The sequence below is a fragment of the Hirundo rustica genome, chromosome 10, assembly GCF_015227805.2.
Source record: "Hirundo rustica isolate bHirRus1 chromosome 10, bHirRus1.pri.v3, whole genome shotgun sequence".
Taxonomy (NCBI): domain Eukaryota; kingdom Metazoa; phylum Chordata; class Aves; order Passeriformes; family Hirundinidae; genus Hirundo; species Hirundo rustica.
Window position 1 is genome coordinate 25,823,762 of NC_053459.1, and position 19,078 is coordinate 25,842,839.

Below are 19,078 nucleotides of genomic sequence, written 5' to 3' on the forward strand. Positions count from 1 at the left end.
GTTAGATTTTTTTTTTTCCATGCTAATGTAGGAAGGTAGAAATTACTATGCACTTTTAAAGCAGGTAACAGATCCGCTACCAAAAAAAACCAGTATAATCTTTGGAACTTTATTTGGAAGCATATTTGAAAACAAACAGGGTCCAGCTTTTTTTTTTTTTTTTTTTTTGGGGGGGGTGGTAAATAGATTTTTCCAGGCTTTAGTTTTCTCAGTATTCATCTCCTTCTTCAGCCTCTGCTTCTACTGAGTCTAGGCCAACTTCTTCATAATCTTTCTCAAGGGCAGCCAGGTCTTCCCGGGCCTCAGAAAATTCTCCTTCCTCCATCCCCTCCCCAACATACCAATGCACAAAGGCACGCTTAGTATACATGAGATCAAATTTGTGGTCAAGCCGAGCCCATGCTTCAGCAATAGCAGTTGTGTTACTCAGCATACACACAGCCCGCTGCACCTTGGCAAGATCAGCGCCTGGCACCACAGTTGGAGGCTGGTAGTTAATGCCCACCTTCAAGAAAACAAATGAGAACTTTCGTTAGGAATGCTAAGGCTTAAAGACTCATTTCTGTTAACAATCAAAAACCACCATTATTACAAATAAATAATATAGTTATTTTGCCCTTTATCAAAATATTTTAAAGGGACATTACAACACTGTAGTACGTCTGTCACCTCTGAAGACTACACAATTCTAATCATTTAGATATTGAGCACTTAAAAGGTTACATACCTTGAACCCAGTTGGGCACCAATCCACAAACTGAATGGTACGTTTAGTCTTGATAGTGGCAATGGCTGCATTGACATCTTTGGGCACCACATCGCCTCTGTATAACATGCAGCATGCCATGTACTTGCCATGGCGAGGGTCACATTTGACCATCTGGTTGGCTGGTTCAAAGCAAGCATGGGTAATTTCAGCCACAGATAACTGCTCATGATATGCTTTTTCAGCGGAGATGATAGGGGCATATGTTACCAAGGGGAAATGGATTCGTGGGTATGGAACCAGGTTAGTTTGAAATTCTGTCAGATCTACATTGAGGGCTCCATCAAAACGCAGTGAGGCTGTGATGGATGAAACAATTTGCCCAATTAATCGGTTTAAATTGGTGTAAGTAGGACGGCCAATGTCCAGGTTACGTCGACATATATCGTAAATGGCTTCATTATCTACCATAAAGGCACAGTCTGAATGCTCTAATGTTGTGTGGGTAGTTAGAATTGAGTTGTAGGGTTCCACTACAGCAGTGGAAACTTGTGGTGCTGGATAAATGGCAAACTCCAGTTTAGATTTCTTGCCATAGTCAACAGACAGCCTTTCCATGAGCAGTGATGCAAAACCTGAACCAGTGCCTCCTCCAAAACTATGGAAGATGAGGAAGCCTTGCAGCCCTGTGCACAGATCAGCCTATAACAAGATGGAAAAAAATGGGAGAAAAAAAGTTATAGATGGTTTTGGAGGAGTAAGTAATAAAACAATCATTTAAAAGCATTTCTGTCAAAAGTTTGCTTGTTTTACACTGTTGTTATAAAAAAACCAAAAGAGCGTTCTTGAAAGGTCCTGGTTTAACTGACTGAACTTTTATTTAAAGCGGGGACATAGCAGGCCAGCAAATAAAAGGTTTATTTTGTTTTGAACAATTAACTATGCACAAAATTCTTAACGAAAAAACAGCAAATCATCACTTTGGCCAGCTTTAGAGCTGTATCAATTATTTTAAATACTAACTTGCAGCATGAATCCTTACCAGTTTGCGAATGCGGTCTAGCACTAGATCAACAATCTCTTTTCCAATGGTATAATGGCCTCTGGCATAATTATTGGCTGCATCTTCTTTCCCAGTAATGAGCTGCTCAGGATGGAATAACTGCCTATATGTGCCTGTACGTACTTCATCTACAAAAAAACCCAAAATACCACATAATAAATTTGATCTGTTCAGTTCTGTGTGTGCTGCCTAGTGACTACACATGAAGCACATGTGTCAAAAGAGTGTAGACAGCATCTCTGACTACACACAGCTTGTCTGACTAGCCTAAGAAGCTGGCACAACTTCTGCCCCTTTGCTTCAGGGTACACATCAGGCACACACAAAGCAGTATTTGTTCTCAAGGAACACAGAGATTGCTCAGAAAACTACATTATGGGTACAAACATGATACCAGACAGCACTCAAACAAAACCCTGTATGTAGTGCAGCAGTCTGGAAATATGATCCAGATTGTAAAAAAATTCTCTTGTTTTCCAGAGATTGTTACCTGTAGACCATTATTTAATTTCTTTCAAATAACAGTAACCGCAAATGTCAAAACAGCATCCAGACACACATTTTAAAACCTGTAGTGTTCTAAACAAACAAACAAAAAAAAGACAGTAGGGAATCCATAAAGGATCCTCACTTTTTAATTTAAGACCTTTAATATGGGGTACATACCAACTACGGTTGGCTCTAGGTCTACAAACACTGCTCTCGGAACATGTTTACCAGCTCCCGTCTCACTGAAGAAAGTGTTAAATGAATCATCTCCACGTCCCATAGTATTATCGCTAGGCACTTGACCATCAGGCTGGATCCCATGCTCAAGACAATACAATTCCCAACATGCATTGCCAATCTGAACACCAGCCTGGCCAACATGGATGGATATGCATTCACGCTGCAAAGTAAAAAGAGAATGATAATGAGACACGGAGCTATCTGCCTGTGGGTTGTACTTTCCTTGATCTCTCTCTGCTGCAATATTCCCTAGTTGCTCTTAAGAGATAATTTAAGAGAACAAGTTGTCTGCTGCTGGCAAGACACTATGCACCTTTGCTGACCTGCGCTGACTTTGTGAATATCCGAAGATCCTAAAGACAACGTTGTGTCTATGATCACATGGGTGAATACCAACTCGTTATCCCTTACAATGCGGCATGTATATTCCACCTTTAATATTCAGCCTAGTCTCTTTTTCACCTTCTTTTAGTTTTTGGAAGACCTCTTTATATAATATCCTCCCAATTTCCTTGACTTGTTACCAGACCATGTACTTGGGTAACTGTTGCAAGAATCTCCCCTGCACAGGACCGTTCAGTACATTTTCCTTTATAATAAGCATACCAGTCTTTAGGCCCTAGCAATTAGTACATATTTTTTTCATACATATTCCTGAGTGAAATTGTTTTAGAGTCCCAATCAAATGTAATCTGCCCCCTTTAAGCTAGATCCTTTGATTCTAAGCAACTGTGCCATGCATGTTTAATCTCCCAATACCTCATCTGCCTTACACCTGAGATGTAAATAAGCTGCTTTTCTAGTTTACTAAGAGTGTTTCTAGAAAAAAGAAGAGGTGGAAAAGAAAAAAGCAAGGGTCTGGGCTGCTCTTTTCCCCTTCCTTGGTAGCTTCATCAAATTCCGCAGTTTCCGCTCCCCCCCAGCAGATCCGCCCACCGCGCCCCTCAGCGCCGCCGGCCACACCCCCTCCTCTGATTGGCTACACCAAGCAAAAGGCTTCAGGCGCGCGCCGCCGTCCCTCGAGCACGCGCTGCGCCGTCTACAGCTTCACGCGTCAAGACGGCCCATAACCGGCATATAGATCCGGCCGACGGCCACCGCGCTCTGTCCCGCTATCTCCCCGCCACCCGGACAGAGGTTTCAGTTAATCGCTCGCCTGTTCGGGCGGGGGGGTGCATGCTACGAACAGACCTCCCTTGCACATATCTCGTCTTGCTAGCTATCGGCCGGTTTCTAAGCCTCGTCTCCCCTACAGTTAGCAAGCTGTCACACTAATTTCTCTCCTCTCCAACTCTTCTGCCTTAGAGCTGCCGCGGGGACTTCAGAGACTGCCTGCCAGTCCTACCGCAGGACATGAGTCATGAACTCCCCTGAAGTGCCGCAACAGAAGCAGTCCCAAACGCCCTTTCTCCCCCCACAGCCACAAGGATCCCTTCTCCCAAACGCTCTTTTCTCCCCCCGCAGCCTCAAGGATCGCGTCTCCCACCATGGTGTCTCGCTAAGGTGACGAACTCCGACTGCGCTACAATATGCCCGCCGCCGCGACCGACCAGCACCAACTGCCGACCCTTAACCGTCTCGAAGCCCTCGCCTCAGGTGCTAGCTCCCCATTGGCCATTACCCGCGCGGACGGGGCTCGAGGAAAGGTCTCTGATTGGCCGAGGGCGCTCTTCTCCCGGCGACGGGGAAGACTGCCACAAGGCAGGGGCGTGTCCAGGGGCGGGGCTTGAGCGGTCCGGGGCGGGGCGTGCGCGTGCTGGCGCTCGAGGCGGGAAACGGCCTCGAGGCTGGCGGGGGGTTCGGTGCGGGGGCCTCCAGTAAAAGTGGAGTGGTAGCACAGTGCTAAGCTGTCTTCAAATGCCAACGTGATCTGTACTACGTTTGGTGTTACAGAAGTGGTTCTTCCTGTAGTCTCTCCCGATAGTAAAAGGATAGAGATCTGCTTTCGCAAGGGAGATTTATTTGATAGAAGTACAAAACTGGGGTGGTATTGTAATTGCAGTGCCGCTCTATGAATAATGAGCACACTTTCCATTCCCTGCTTTTGACTAGGCAGATTCACTTTGGCACTTCTGGATATTGTGTGATTAACTCTTCAAACCAGCCGAGGAAGGGGGAGGAGATAGTTGCCTTTTTGCTTACATGCTCAGAATGAATTATTACTGGAAACGTCAAATAAAGAAATTTATTGCATTTGAAATGTAAGAATACTAGGGTATTCCAAGAAAATAGGTCAACATTAGTTCAAATAGGTTTAAACATTAGTGTTATTTACAGTTTTTGTAAGACAAAAAGGAGGACACCCTTATTGATTTTTCAGGATACCAAAAGACCAATTAGATATGGTCAAAACCTGTTTTAGAATAATTGTTTATTTTCCTGAGGAACACAGGATGGAAAAGTTATTTGAAAATTGTTCAGTAGTTCTTTAGAGCTTAATAATAACTAAGTAGGACTTGAATTTCTTAACTTAAAATATAAAGCAATCTTAACTATAAATAGTGTTGCATCCATAGTATTGTTGCTACTTGAACAGCTGCCGCATGAAAATTGCTTATTCCAATTAGGCATTGTGTTGCGTGCTTATTAATCACTGAGCATTCAGTTGAGGTACTTTAAGTTGTAATTACTGTTTTTTCTAGTAGGATTATTCTTAATATATTTTGAAATGGTAGGCCAGAATTTTCTGTAGTATGGGGCAGCTTGTGTTTTTATGTACTGTAGGCTCTATCTTCATCGTGTATCAAGTGTTCTGATTGCATTTTGATCAATGGAACTGTTTTGAAACATGAGAGATCAGAATGTTTCTTGTATGGAAATCTCTGGGTTTATGTATATTTCTATATTTACAAAGGATAAAACTGAAGCATTACGTGAGACATTACTGAGTAAAATTAAGTTGGTTCTGAGCTCTGGTTCAGATGAGGAATGCACAATTTGCTTGAAATCATTGACTCTTCCTGTGATAACACACTGCACGTGTGTTTTGTAAAATGTATTTTTGAAGTCCTCAGAAATGAACATGTTGGTTGTTTTATGGTTAAAAGTAATTGTAATAGCTATTCAAAAGCTCTGAACTGCTATCACCAGAAGGCTGTCCAGCTATTGTTTGTTTAAATTGTGGAGAGTGTAAACCTAGCTATCATCTGGCTTGTGAAAACTTTTGGCCCGAAGTCAATCTATGGAGAGAGTAGCTGTCAAGCTGAACAGTGGTAACATCCATCAGTATTTTTAAAAGCTTGTTCTGTACTTCTTACCTTACATTTCCCCTGGGGTAGAAGTGTGCAGAATTGTATGCCTCCGTATGGCTGGGTGCCTCTTCAAGCAGTGAACTGTGCGCTATGATGCTCGTATGTATTATTGTGCTTAAAAGAGACCAAAGCTCTGTATTGGAAGTTGACTGTTGAATTAAAATCATGTCTACACTCCTTTTTCCAAGCTGATAAACTTTGACAGTTATGGAGGGGCTTGAGAGCTGATTTGCAAGCAAAACAATGTTAGTAGAAGAAACAACAATTAATGATTTTTGAGTGTATCTATAGTAAGGAAGAAGACGAGGCCGTCTGTGATCGCAACACGCAAAGCAACCACATGGAGACGAGAGATTTGCAGGGCGGAGTTGTTCCTCTGAGAGAGCCCAAGGCTGAGCTAAGGCCGAGAGCCCCTCTGCCTGTTTATTTCTTACTTTTTATACATTTGCGGGTCTGGCTGTGGATTGGCTTCTGGAGTTATCACCTCCCAGCCAAATAGCCAGACCATCTGTCAGTTACAGTTGTTTTCAGGTTAGAAATATGCAAACAAAGGACAGGGAATGAAAAACAAAAGATTTGTTTATGTTACATGTGTGAAAAAAGGCAAAAACTACTCCTAATATTGTACAGAAGCTAAAAAGACTGACTCCATCTTATGAACAATCAAAAGGCTTTAAAAACTCAGAAAAACCAGGGTGACAGCCATCAGCATGGAAACTGATTTAAAAAGATATATAAAGAATTCTTATAGTTAGACTATGTGCATAAGTAATTGTGTATACATGCCTTATTAACTTTTCTCAAAAATTTTGCCAACTATATTGACGCCAATTGCTTTCCACTGATGAATATAAGTTATTGTGATGTAGTCAGTGACTTAGGATCACACTTTGTTAAGAGTATATAAACTGAAGAACACGCAAGAATAAAAAAAATATATCAGATCCCAATCACGTGTGTGTGTGTGTGTGTGTGTGTGTGTGTGTGTATCACATCTGACCTAACAGTGACAGGCAGTGAAACAGCGGTCTTGCTAAAGGGCCATCTTTATGTCCCTTCTCTGGGCTCTATTCACAAAAACCTTCTGGATGAGTATACTTGGATTGGTCTTTTGAAAACCACAGTATTTCTTTTTCTTGTGTGCTTCTAAGAGATACCTTTCCTTTTTGTTTGCCCCTGTTTTTATATGGCATGGTAGTCTCACCATCTGTATCCAGTGCTGCTGTACTTACTCTTGGGAGCAGTTCTGACTCCCTCTCAGCCAGAACAGAACTGCAAAAGTTAGCACAAACCTGGGTGGTGTTCTTTATTAGGAACAAGCAGGGACAGGTGAGTCCCTGCTTGTGCAGTTAGTCAACCTGAGAAGACAGAGGTGGGAAGTGTGGTCTGTCTGGCTTCTGGACTGACATTGTTCGTTTGCCAGATACACAAAATTCTGATGCAGCTATCCCACTCTATAGAGTTTCTTAGAAATTTGAGGGAAACTAGTGAAGGAAAGAGCACTTGCAGAGGCCTTTCTCCAGTGCAGAGATTCTTAATGTGTCTGTAGCAGACGGTACCCCTACTGAACTTTCTGGTGCTTTTAACATGCAGAGAAATAAACGACATTGCTTTCATAGAGATGGGTGTGGATTCTGCTCTTTTGAACTGCCGTAAGTTTCTAAAAGAGTGAGTGAATGATTTCTGATTTCAATCAATTGCCAAGGAAGTTTTTGCAGCTTTTAGCCAAAACTCTGACATGCATCTAAAGTTGGGGAATTCACTGTTTCCACGTGATAGGTATTTGTACTAGTACTGCATCTGAACTGGGTAGTTTCCATGCCGGAATGGTTACAATGCAATTCTCTCATAGTAAATAACAAGGGAGAGTACTTTAGGTATCACCTTGAAAACGAAGGAGACCGAGAAACTGCAAACCCTCTCCCCAAAGCTTGGGTTCAAGCAGTATTCTTCCAGGCAAGGTAATGGTTTCCATTATTAATACAAATTACAGCATTAAATCATCAGTGAGAAATGAGATGTGAGACTGCAAACACAAAACTGCTGAGTGAAAAGTTTGGTCTTGCCATGGTATTACAAACTTGGAAATCATTTTATCTTTCTAATGTTAACCCAAAAGCATTTACCGAAATTGGAAAAACTTCTTGGTAGTTAACAGTTTGAGAGTTAGTACTATCTTCATTTCAGTCTTCTATTGAGACTAAATTTAGAGTTGTGCAAGTAAGTAAAGATCCTATGCAGAAGCCACAATAAAGCTTTAAGATTTTTCTAGTAATCTAATGTCTTTGTGTATCAACTGCATTCTTATAAAAGCTTGCCAGATATGCATTCAAACACTTTTTCTTCTTCTAGCTGTTCATTGTGAGATTTCTTTTGGTTTTTTTGTCATTTTCACGTGCTTTTACCATAAGTCTTCAGTATCTGTGTTGGCAATGTTCAGCTGACTTTTGTGTTTTGTTTATAATTACAGTATTGAAGTGGAGAAGAGATACAGAAGGATGTGAAATTTTTATTTAAAAAAAAAAAGTCTTTACGAGCACTGTTAGGAGGATTTTTTTTTTCCAGATACATTTTTTCAGATTTAATATAATTAATTTATTTTTTCTTGTCACTGGAAGATTTTTGTTTTGCTGCCAAATCAGGAATGGCATTCACTATGTTTGGAAAACTGTGATTTGAAATTTGTTTGTGTTCAAGAGTCTGTCTCTTGAAAGGATATCTTTATTGCTGCAATAAAGTAATGTGTCAGACTATGACTGCCAGTCTCTTTAATTGGCTAGTGATTCATTCCAGATTAGCAGTCCCCAGTATTCGTGTGCTTTGTGAGGTCTGCTTTGTAGCCTCTCTAAAGATGCCTTGGTTCTGTGGCCAGATTTCTATATAAACAGAGTTAGGTAATTCTAAAGGTTTGCTCCGTTAGGCAGAAGTTTTTCATGTCTGTCATTTTTGCTTCACAAAGTTGTCCATTTGTATAGTGCACACAGTCTATTATTAAATTTTCTGAGTAGTCCTATGAAAGTGCTATTGTATAAATTTTGCTTTATCTAGAATGCACTTCAGAGAAAAAGGCTTTTGGTGTTATGTCTCATTTCATGTGCCTATTGGGGAAAAAGAGGAGATACCCTGTGTCTGGTCCTGACAAAGCATATTTCATCAGACTGCTATTATTTCTGTGCAGGCTTTGAAGAAAAAGGCTAAAAGGTCATTCTTTTGTTTGCAACTAAGAAAGATATTGTCTTTGAAAGATGGTTTATTTTTCTCATATTTTAAATTATCTTACTCTCATAATACAAATATATCCTTGCTTTAAAACCTTGAGCTATTTATTTCAATATAAATATGCTCAGAAAGAAGACCACTTTACTTTTAAGGAAGGCTGAGTAGTTATAAAATGTGCAGTGTTTATGTTCTTGCATGTTAATGTTCTTGCAAATAGAATGTTTTGATTGTCACGTCAGAAATGACAAAGTGTGTTACAGGAATGAATCCTTGAGAATTTTTTAACATGAACATCAATAAAATAAATGCATAAAAGGTGCTTTGTAAAGGTGGTATTTAGCATTCACTATAAATAACTAGATTTAATGCGCTTCTTTTAATATTGTTTGGGCTTTCGCACAGCCAAATGCCCTCTCTGTAGGAATGAGCTTCAAGTACACAACTTGGTGGAATGGTCCTCTAGAGGAGAAAATCGATTCCAGTAATGGAAAGAAGCCTGATCAGGAGTGGATATCTAGCTCAAAGGTGCATTCTATTGTGTTTTATTTAGCTTTCATGATGGTTTTGTAGAGCATACTCTATGATTATGTAAATATACTGAACATGTACATATGGATAACATACTTCAAGTTATTATTTAGACATCTGTCCAGCATGTCTATCCAGCGCAGAAGAAAAAGCATACTAAAATCACACCGTAAAAATTTTCACAGCAGGGAAACAAGACAAAAGGAACACCAGTTGTAATTTGATGCTGGTCATTGTTCGCTACATAGATGTATGTTAGTTGAATAAAACTACCGGTTAAGAGCTTTGCCTTTTGTTTCAGTTTCTGAAGATAGCAGTTTTATAACTACTGAAATTTATTCAAATCTTAATTTACTTTTGGTGACAAAATCTAAATAAATCCTTCTTTCTTAAATCTTATTTAAGTAATATATATTCTTCTCTAGAGGGGAAAACTAAATGGGCATATGTTAAATACAACATTTGTCAGAAAAAACATTGCAATATTGTTATTTTACTTTATAGACTTGTTTCTCAAGGTTTGCCACATCATTCTACTTTGCCTCACTCTTACTTGTTGCCAGAATTTGTATCTTCCTGCTCGTACTTTGACCTTTTCATTTTCAGATTGCTTTTCTGAAACATTAAGTTTTTAACTTTTAATGAAGAAATTGTTCTTTCAAATGCTGGTTACAAATATATTCCCTAAAAATCTTTTGGTGGAGACCTAAGAACTGATTTCAGACATTATGCTGTAGAATAAATCAAGATTTTTTTTTTTTTAAGCTGGTGCAGTTACTTTCATTCTCTAGTTAGTGGTTCTTGATGTTGTCATAGCTAAACCTTACAGAGAAGACTAGCAGTGTTCTGCCTCATATCCCACCTCATGTTGGTTCTGAGAGCTTCTGATGCCTCCTTATCCCATGTCATACCTAGCCAAGGGTCTTGCATATGTTATTTGCCGCAGTATTTCTGGGGGAAGCCTTTCTCATTTCTTGAGTATTGCTACCTTGCCTTGGGGCTGGTCCACTGCTAAAGCCTTATTCTCTGAAGTTCCACTACTTCATTCCTATTTTCCATATACCCTGGAGATAGGGGACTTGCAGACTTTTGACAATGTGAAGTATATCTGAAAAATGGGTTGTGAATCCTCCTTCCCAAAGCACTCTCAGTCACCCTGTGGTTTGTGACACTTAAAAATGCTGAACCCTTCGTTTCCTATGGAAATTAGAAGAAAGCCTACCCACAGAATTCAAAATTAGTTCATTTAAAAGGTATTACTGAACAGTGATTTCTCTCAATTGATGTGAACTTTATCAAAGCCATCTGTAGGAATGGACTCTACCCAAGTCAGAATAATTTTCTTTCATTTCAAATTAATACTTTATTTGATTTCAGATAAACGCTCTTATGCATGCTTTAGTAGAACTACGGAGGGATAAATCCAGCTGCTAAATGTCTGGTTGTCTCTCAGTTCACAACTTTCTTGTCACTGATCGAAAACCATTTGAAGTCAGTAGAACTGATCTTATTTTTAATAAACATGTGCTTTTATGGTGTTTTAGAAAGATCTCACAAAGAAAACAGAATTTTAAATATGCATTTCAAAGTGGAGCTCAGGATCTTAATGTCTTTATTTCCTGTTGTCACTGAAAATGGATTGTTAAATTGAACATTTTTACTTTCTCTTTAGAGAATGAGGGTTTGCCTTTACTCATTTGGATGGGTCAATGGCACAGAAGAATGGAAGCAATTTGTTGTTTCCAAAGCAACCAAGCAGGGTCCTGAACTATAATGCTTTTGTTTCTGAAAGTGTGTGGAGTTGGATTAAATGTGACAGCAGCTTTCCTATTGTTTTTAATGGATCCCATGCGTAATGGGTTGTTCATAATGATATGGCCAAACCCAGGTGAAGCTTCTTTGGTGTTTTCCTTAGAGGCAGAAGGAAAGCCCATCTGAGAAAGAATGACTGATGAGTATCTGTTTAAAAGACAAATAGGAGTTTTCTTCATTTGTTTCCCTAGCATCTTCTTGTTTTAACACTGTATTTTTTTGTGCTGTCCATTTATTTTTTTTAACTAGAAAGAATGCTAGTAGTACTACTAACAGAGTGTGTGACACCTGTGTAGCATGTTATCTGTTCTTCATATCTCTCTTTCTTTCTGGTACTTTCAAATGAGGTTTTCTATTTGTTGTTTATGAACTTCAAAAGCCATAAAGTGGAGTTTGAGGAACAGTATATGTTTCATGTAGTGCTTGCCTGCTCTAGTCTCTTCTGTTACTACTGAGAATTTATTTATAAATTAAGACATTAGTCTGAGGTTATCTTTGGGGGTCATGGGAGACTGGTAATGCCAACACTTAGGAAGTTTTTTTCCTTTCATTAAAGCACAAAGAAATGCAAAATTATTTGTAAGGAATAAAATGTAAATTACCTTTATTGGCAGCAAAATGGTATTAGCAAAATTGGTTCATGTGTTGTGTCATTGTACCAGATTACGGGTTTTCTATTCACTTCCTGCCTTTCCTCTGTTCACTCCTCTGCTGTAATTCCCAAGTTTTTTGGCAGTTGGAAACTGAAACAAAATCTGCACTTGAAAGAAACAGAGTAAATTAAAACAATGGTTTAACTTTGGACTTGGGCATCTGTCAGTGACAATAGTAAAGAAAAAGTACTAGCTTGGACATCAGGTCAGTGACAGTAACAGTATGAAGACAAAATCTATCTATTTAATGAATGAAAGAAATTAGTATGAATAAGAGTATGGAAAAGTTGCCATGACAGAATTTATTCATGAAAATTGCAATGCATATTCACAAATATTGTCTGTGTATGGACCACAGTGATCCATTCGGTTGGAAGGGACCTACGCTACCACAATGCCATTGAGTCTGACTGCTGCTTCTTTTTCAACAATTCTCTGAATACTTGTGGAAATTGCAAGAGAATTTTAATCTTCTGTGAAGATAATGAATGAGGTATAGAGGTATAATGAATTCATCGTATATTGGCAAGCAGTTGTAAGAAAATAAGTTAAGCCGAGTCATCTAAAGTCTACAGGTATACCTAACAACCCAGGGCCAAGTATAATTGCTGCCTTTATACACAACTGAACAGCAAGTTCTCATCCTGCTGATAACCATCCTATGGTGGTAACCATCCCAAATGGCAGTGGTTGACTACTTGTGTTTGATGGAGGAGCAGTGGGCTCACACGATCCTTTATGATCTCACTTTTGAATAATCAGTGCCGAATGAGATTAATTCATGCATTAGCATTCCTTGACGTACACTAGCAGCAATAATAGTATTTAAGAAGCAGTGTTGGAGTCCAGGGCATTCCTTTGGTTGCCCTGGAGGGTCAGGGACCAGGACAGGGGGGTCTGGGACCCCAGCCCAGAGCCCAGGGCTTAGAGAGACACTGGATTTGATTTCAGTCCATAGGAGAGGCTTCTTGCACTGCAGGAAGCATTGCAGGCCACAAGAGTGTAAAAATAGTAGTTTAGTATATCACAGGGTGAAAAAACAGTGGGTTTGGGATTTTTGGCATTGAAGTGAATGGGGCAAGATGGAGAACTTAGGGCGTTGTCTCTTTCTTCTTCCTTCTTGTTCCTTCACTCCATTTTTGCAGTGACGTTGGCACAAAGTAGTTAGTGAGGATTGGGTCAGAGCAAAGATGACCTTTTTAGTAATAGTAATAGACATTGGTAATAAATAGTAAATAAAGAATAAGTAGCAATTAGTATAAAAGATAAGGACAGCCCAGAGACAGGAGGAGTCACCAGATGTCCGAGCCGCGGCAAACATCTTTTAGACACTGAGAAAATTGTAAGATAAGAACTAATAAACGAAGCATGTAACCTTGAAGACTCCGTCTTTTCCTGCGTTTGGCACAGAGCTTTGCAGAGGGCCAGAACTCTAAAACCACCTGAATGCCGGGGAATTTAAGCTCTTGAAAAGGAGCCCCCGACAAAGCAGAAATACCAGTGGAATAACCCATTTTTCAAATTCTGTGAACTTATTGTAGAAATGTAACTTGGAGGTCTGCATTCCTTCTCTGAGAGATGTACTACCACAGTGCAAGGGACGAATATTTATCCAACTACAGATTACTTTCTCCCGCCCCCCCTGCCCCGCCTTTTAAAATTGTTTGTTTAAATACAATCATAGATGCAGAATTCTCACCTTTAGGAAGAAATATGAACCTTTAATGTGAGAGCATCACAAGTGTACAGATGTTTATCTAAGGCTCAGGTTTTAAAATATTTTTCAAAGTAAAATACAGTATCCTTTGTAGGAGATACTGCAGAAAGGTATCGAAGTACTGCAATTCACTTTTCCTGTGCTGGACTGATGAGAGAAGAATGAAAGTAGTACACTTCAGTCTTTCTTGACTACAGCAAAAATAGAATGGAACATACTCCTGCATGTTTGAGCTAGGTCTTTCCTCCAGATATCATGTTGTTCTTAAACAGTGAGATTAATAATGGAACAGTTTGCCATATATAGCTTGCCAGGAATGTTCATCTTGCAGTGACAAATACATAATTTGTAGCTCTTTTGCTTACTACCATGGATTGGAGGAACAAGACTTGTTTGGCTTTTATCTTGTAGCTTGATGTCTGAGTGTGCGTAGGCATCAGAGGTTCTTAGAATCTAAAATAAGTCATTAAGAACAAGTCTTAGACAACTTGCAGCATGTGGGTGACACGACAAGGTGAGCTCATTGCACTTGCTTATCAGAGACAGAACATTATTACAGTTGATGTAGATTTAAGTATCTCTTCTCTGAGAACTAATAGTACTGTACCTCTAGATAGATAAAACATGCTGGGAAAATGCAGAGCACAGACTTGGCATTTCACAGATCCTTACATTTAATGTTACATCCAAAGTATAAGGAGTAACAGCTACACTATTGTTTTGTGTCCAGCAAAATTTCTTATTTACCTAACATGGTGATTATTGTATATACTAATGAAAGTATACGTAGGCGTTCATAACAGTCTAGTTTACTGTTAAGTACATCAGCCTGTATCCAGCTGATTTAGATTTTGCCATCATGTACTGAGTCAGTTAGTATGTGCAGTCATTGTTTCAAAATTAAAGTAAGATGTCTCCTAGACTCCTGACAAACTCTAGTTTTAATGTCTTTACCTGAAGTTCCTGCTTGTTATGAACATAACCAGAAGTTGTCAAAGCTTTCTTTATAGCAGGATACTTAAAGAGTAAGACATTAAGCAGGCAATATTTGCTCAAGAGATGATGGCACAGTATCTACTTCATGATGCCATGTGCATACTACTATGTTTTGAAGGGAGGTTATTTAATTTGTTCATTGCTGCTACTAATAGCTTGGAATCCCATTGCAGAACACCGGTGTTTCGACAGGCGTCACATGCTGGGTCAGAAGTGTAATGCTGTTTTTAATTACTAGGGTGATTCGAAGATGATCCCAATAGCTTTCTGGTTATGAATAAATAATTATTTTCCAAGAAGCTTTACAGTATTTTAAAAATAATTGTGCTATCACAGTCTCACCAGTAAAACTAATTTGTGGAGTGATTGCTGAAGTGTGCTTTAGATTGTAAAATTTTAATATTAGAAATTAAATGTCTCTGTTGAGCTATTTGGAGTGACTCAAATGGGGTAGTATAGCTGTTGCTTAGCCTATTACAGTTCATTATCTTGAAGGTATGTAGAATGCCTTTGTCATTGTCTTAGCAGCTTGTTTAGCTGTGGAAGAGCAGCTAGCCTGGCTTGTTAATATTCCATCACAAAAATATTACTTGGAAAATTGAAGCCAGGTTCTCTTTTAATAAAAGTAGATAGATATCCTTCCAATAAATGTAAAAAAAAAAAAAAACCCACAAAAAACAAAAAAAAAACAAAAAACAACCAAACAAACAAAAAAAACCCAAAAAAAACCCAAAAAATACCCAAACCCACAAAAAAACAAAACCAAACAATCCACACCTTTTCCTCCAACTGCTTTACAGTCCTTTTCTCTGTGTTTACAAAGTAATAGCTAAATAATGTAACTGTATTTAGGATACTCAGCTCCCTAGCTTTTTTCTCCAGAATACCTAAATATCTCATCCTAAACTTTTATTTAGAGAAATAAAACATCTTCATTTCAGTGTTTTGAGTAGTGTTGTTGTTGTTGTTGTTGTTGTTGTTGTTGTTGTGTGGGGTTTTCGTTTGTTTGTTTGGTTTGGTTTTTGTTTGTTTTTTTTTTTTTTTTTAGTTTAGTTTAGTTTTGTTTAGTTTTGTTTTGTATTTTGGTTCATTGTGAAGGATTCAGTACAAGAAAATAACCTGAAAATTCAGACCAAGAAGAAGGAACTTGTAGCAGGAGCCCTTGCTACCAAAAAGACTTCAGAAAGTGAAATAAACCAAAAAATATTTAATGAAATTAAGGCTCTGATTTATAACTTGATCCTTTGGTATTCTGCATAAACAGCATATTTAATATTTTGGATAATATGTCTCTTCAAGTTACATGCCCCATGCTAATTTTCAGATTTGCTGTCTTTGTGTTCAAAATATAAATGCTTCAGATAAATTATAAAAACTAATTTGCTCCTAAATGTTAATTTAGAAACACACGAATGCCCAAAATTTTTCCAGTGTTCATTTCTTCAAAAGGTTGCTTATTAGTACAGTGGTTAAGAGCAAAAAAAATGCCTCAAAACCAAAATGTATATTCATGCATTCTAACCTGCAAGCATTTCATCTCATTTTAGAGGTGAAAAGGTAATAAAAGGTAAATAATGTGTCTTCTCCTTCAGACAAAACTGTTTATAAATGACGTAGATTTATGTTTCTAAGTATTGCCTGATAAAACAGATCATCTGAACCAATTGTTTCAGAAAAGGTGGTCAGTGACACTTCATATGGAATTCTTACTTTTGCAGGCTATGTCCAAAGATGCTATCTAATTCAACATTTTAAAGTATTTTTTACTAGTTCTGAATAATACTTAGTTGCAGGAGGGAGTTCCTCTGATGATTATTTCCCAGAAGTTAGTAAAAATGAAGTACTTAAATTTGTAAAACAGTTTCTTTTAGTATTTTACTTAACAGAACTCCATTGATTTTTGTAAAAGTAAAGTTTCTTTGGATAAAATGCTAGAATCATAGGCATGTATTTACAGCATGCTATCTAGTAATTTCAACAGACATTTTGAACAATAAAACCATGCTACATACAAAGTAGAATCTAATCCACTCGTGTCAGTGAATTAGTTAGTCCTTGCAAAATAAATTAAAACAAACAGATTATTTTATAGCTGCCAGCTTTCCAACAGTTTTCCTGTATTGCTTTTCCTCTTTTAGTGGAAAAATGACATGTTTTTCACTTCTGTACATATATCTTAATGGAATGCTGATCTGCATCCCCCTTGACTTATGGAGGAAGAATTTGGTAAACTACACCTGTTCATGTACCACTGAGTAAAAAATAGCACTGAAGAATCTCAGTTTAGTATTAGTTGAATATTTATGTCTGTTCCTTTTTTTCCATTTGATTCTCATCTTCTGATACATGTTTACCTAACATTCTGCTCCCTTCACTGTGATGCACAGACTTCGAATTGGAGGCAGAAATTGCTGTATCTAGGTCCTGTTTAGATTTGGGAAGTGTACTTGGCAGCAGAGAAATGGAGTCTGTAAAGCCTGTAAAGCCTGTCACCTCTTATGTCTGAGAATATCAGCCTGCTGATTATAAGGTGAATTGCAAACATAGGAAATGGAAAAGGACTGAGAAATTAAGGGAAGATTAATTTACTATTTGGATAGATAAACCTACTGTTTGGAGCAAGTGAGCTAATGAAAGAACTAAGAAAGCAGTTAAAAACAAGCAAGCTAACAAACTGATACAGATTTTGGAGAGCCAGCACCTTAGCTATGGAGAGAGGCATACTTTAAGTCTTTTAGAGAAAGAATTACAAGGACACAAACGATGGAAGACAGCATGAACCCAGTATCTGACTGTCACTGAAAAACTGAAAAAAAAATGATAAAACAGAACTAAACCTGTTGGAAGTTGGGTTTTGAGTGGGGCTTTTTTGGGAGGGGGTTTTTTGGGTTGATTTCTTGGGCATTTTTTTGTTGTTCTTTGGGATTCCCCCCCCCCCCCCCCCCTAGAGTTTATGTAAGTTAAACTTGGGTTTTTCTGGTCCAGATTTTATTATTTAGAGATAAGCTGGAAAAATAATTTACACTTATGAAGGGGGGATTTGGCGCTTTTTTTTTTTTTTTTTTTTTTGTATCCATTTCCAAGTAAAAATTTCAGGCAAGAGAACCATTTCTATGACTAGTCAAGCTACATCATTACTTTTGTGAAAATATGCTGACATTTTGCAAAATGGCTTAGTATGATTATGAAAACAAGTGAAAACCATTACTAGTGTTTTTTTGGGGGTTGGTTTTGGTTTGTTTTTTTTTTTTTTTTTTGTCTATTAGATTATGATTTCCATGTTCCAAAGCCGTATGTAACATACTGAAGGTAGTACTAAGCTTTATGGTCTCTCCCAAGAAAGCCATTAATGTATCTGAGAAAAAAGAGGTAAAAGCTGAGCACAGAAAAGTCCTGTCTGATTTGATAGAGCTGTTCAGTAAGCAGGTGGTTAAACACCTAGGTGTTCTGGCTGTTAGGGCTTTTTTTTTCTGCTTTTCACAATCTGTAAGTAGTCTTTGGCTTTGGGCATTCCCTTTTGTGGAGTTTGAACAGTATGTTCTAGAAGTGAGCTTTTGGAATTATTTTTAATAATAATAATTTTTGAGTTAGTAGTCTATCATTTTAGTCTTGGCTGGGTTTTGTTTGCTTGTTTGGGGTTTTTTGGGTTTTGTGGGGTTTTTTTGGGTTTTTTTACCCTATACATAAAATAAAGATGTATATGGAAAAAATGCTTCTTAAGCTTTTGAGAGTCACTCTGAGTTGTCACCATTTGAAGAGCATCTTAGATTATAGTCTTCGTAATGGCAAATGAAGTTCCACTATTTGAGTTGCAATCTAAGCAGCGCTGTGATTCTTCTGAATAATGACGTTTAGAGTATAGTGCTGTTTTGAGTACCTTCAGATTAGAGCAGAAAACTGCTTGATGTATCAAGTGATGCTATTGCAAGGGATAAAAAGGGATCTCTGCTTTTCTGCAAAAGCTGCCTGCAGCAGTTGTGAAGGAAATAGTGGCAAATAATGACATACAGGTCATTTTATTGAAAATAAGCTGCATAGAATTTGGTATAGATGTCATACCTTTCCTGAGGCTGTGGTAAACACTTGATCATAGTATGAGTTACAGAGGCTACAACAGAATTATTTTCACAGTTTATCTATCTTCACTAACTGTATTTGTTAACCCAAAACATGCTGGTTTTCATGTTATTCAGCATCTCTCCTTACCTTATTGTATTAAAGTAACAAAACTTAAATGCTAAACCAAATTTTCAGGCAGATAATAAGCATCATACTTTTATATTTTCTTGGTTGTCTCCAACTAAGCTTAAAAAGAAGTAATGTGCCTATTCTCAAGCATGAATACAGACAAGGGGAGGAAAATTTAGACTGTTTAGCTTAAAAAGAATATTATACCACTTTCCA

General features: G+C 38.1%; 1 protein-coding gene across 2 annotated transcripts; it reads right to left on the reverse strand.

Moving 5' to 3' along the window:
* Positions 1-22: 22 nt before the first annotated feature.
* On the reverse strand, positions 23-4,092 carry LOC120757006 (tubulin alpha-3 chain-like). Of its 2 annotated transcripts, none has more exons than XM_040073982.2 (5): positions 3,985-4,092; positions 2,436-2,658; positions 1,749-1,897; positions 728-1,408; positions 23-505 (listed from the first exon to the last, which is right to left on the reverse strand). In XM_040073982.2, exons 1-5 carry the CDS (start codon positions 3,985-3,987, stop codon positions 209-211), a joined length of 1,353 nt encoding a protein of 450 aa, XP_039929916.1. In that variant the 5' UTR covers positions 3,988-4,092; the 3' UTR covers positions 23-208. The 2 variants fall into 2 exon arrangements, with proteins under 2 accessions (XP_039929916.1, XP_058277902.1); XM_058421919.1 differs by lacking the exon at positions 3,985-4,092 and adding an exon at positions 3,258-3,365 and having other exon boundaries at positions 150-505.
* Positions 4,093-19,078: the final 14,986 nt, after the last annotated feature.

Excerpts from the sequence above, each read along its gene's own strand:
- LOC120757006 (XM_040073982.2), bottom strand. Across the intron at positions 1,898-2,435 it reads CCTAGAGCCAACCGTAGTTG|ATGAAGTACGTACAGGCACA; the intron begins GTATGTACCCCA and ends GTTTTTTTGTAG. Across the intron at positions 506-727 it reads GGTGCCCAACTGGGTTCAAG|GTGGGCATTAACTACCAGCC; the intron begins GTATGTAACCTT and ends GTTTTCTTGAAG.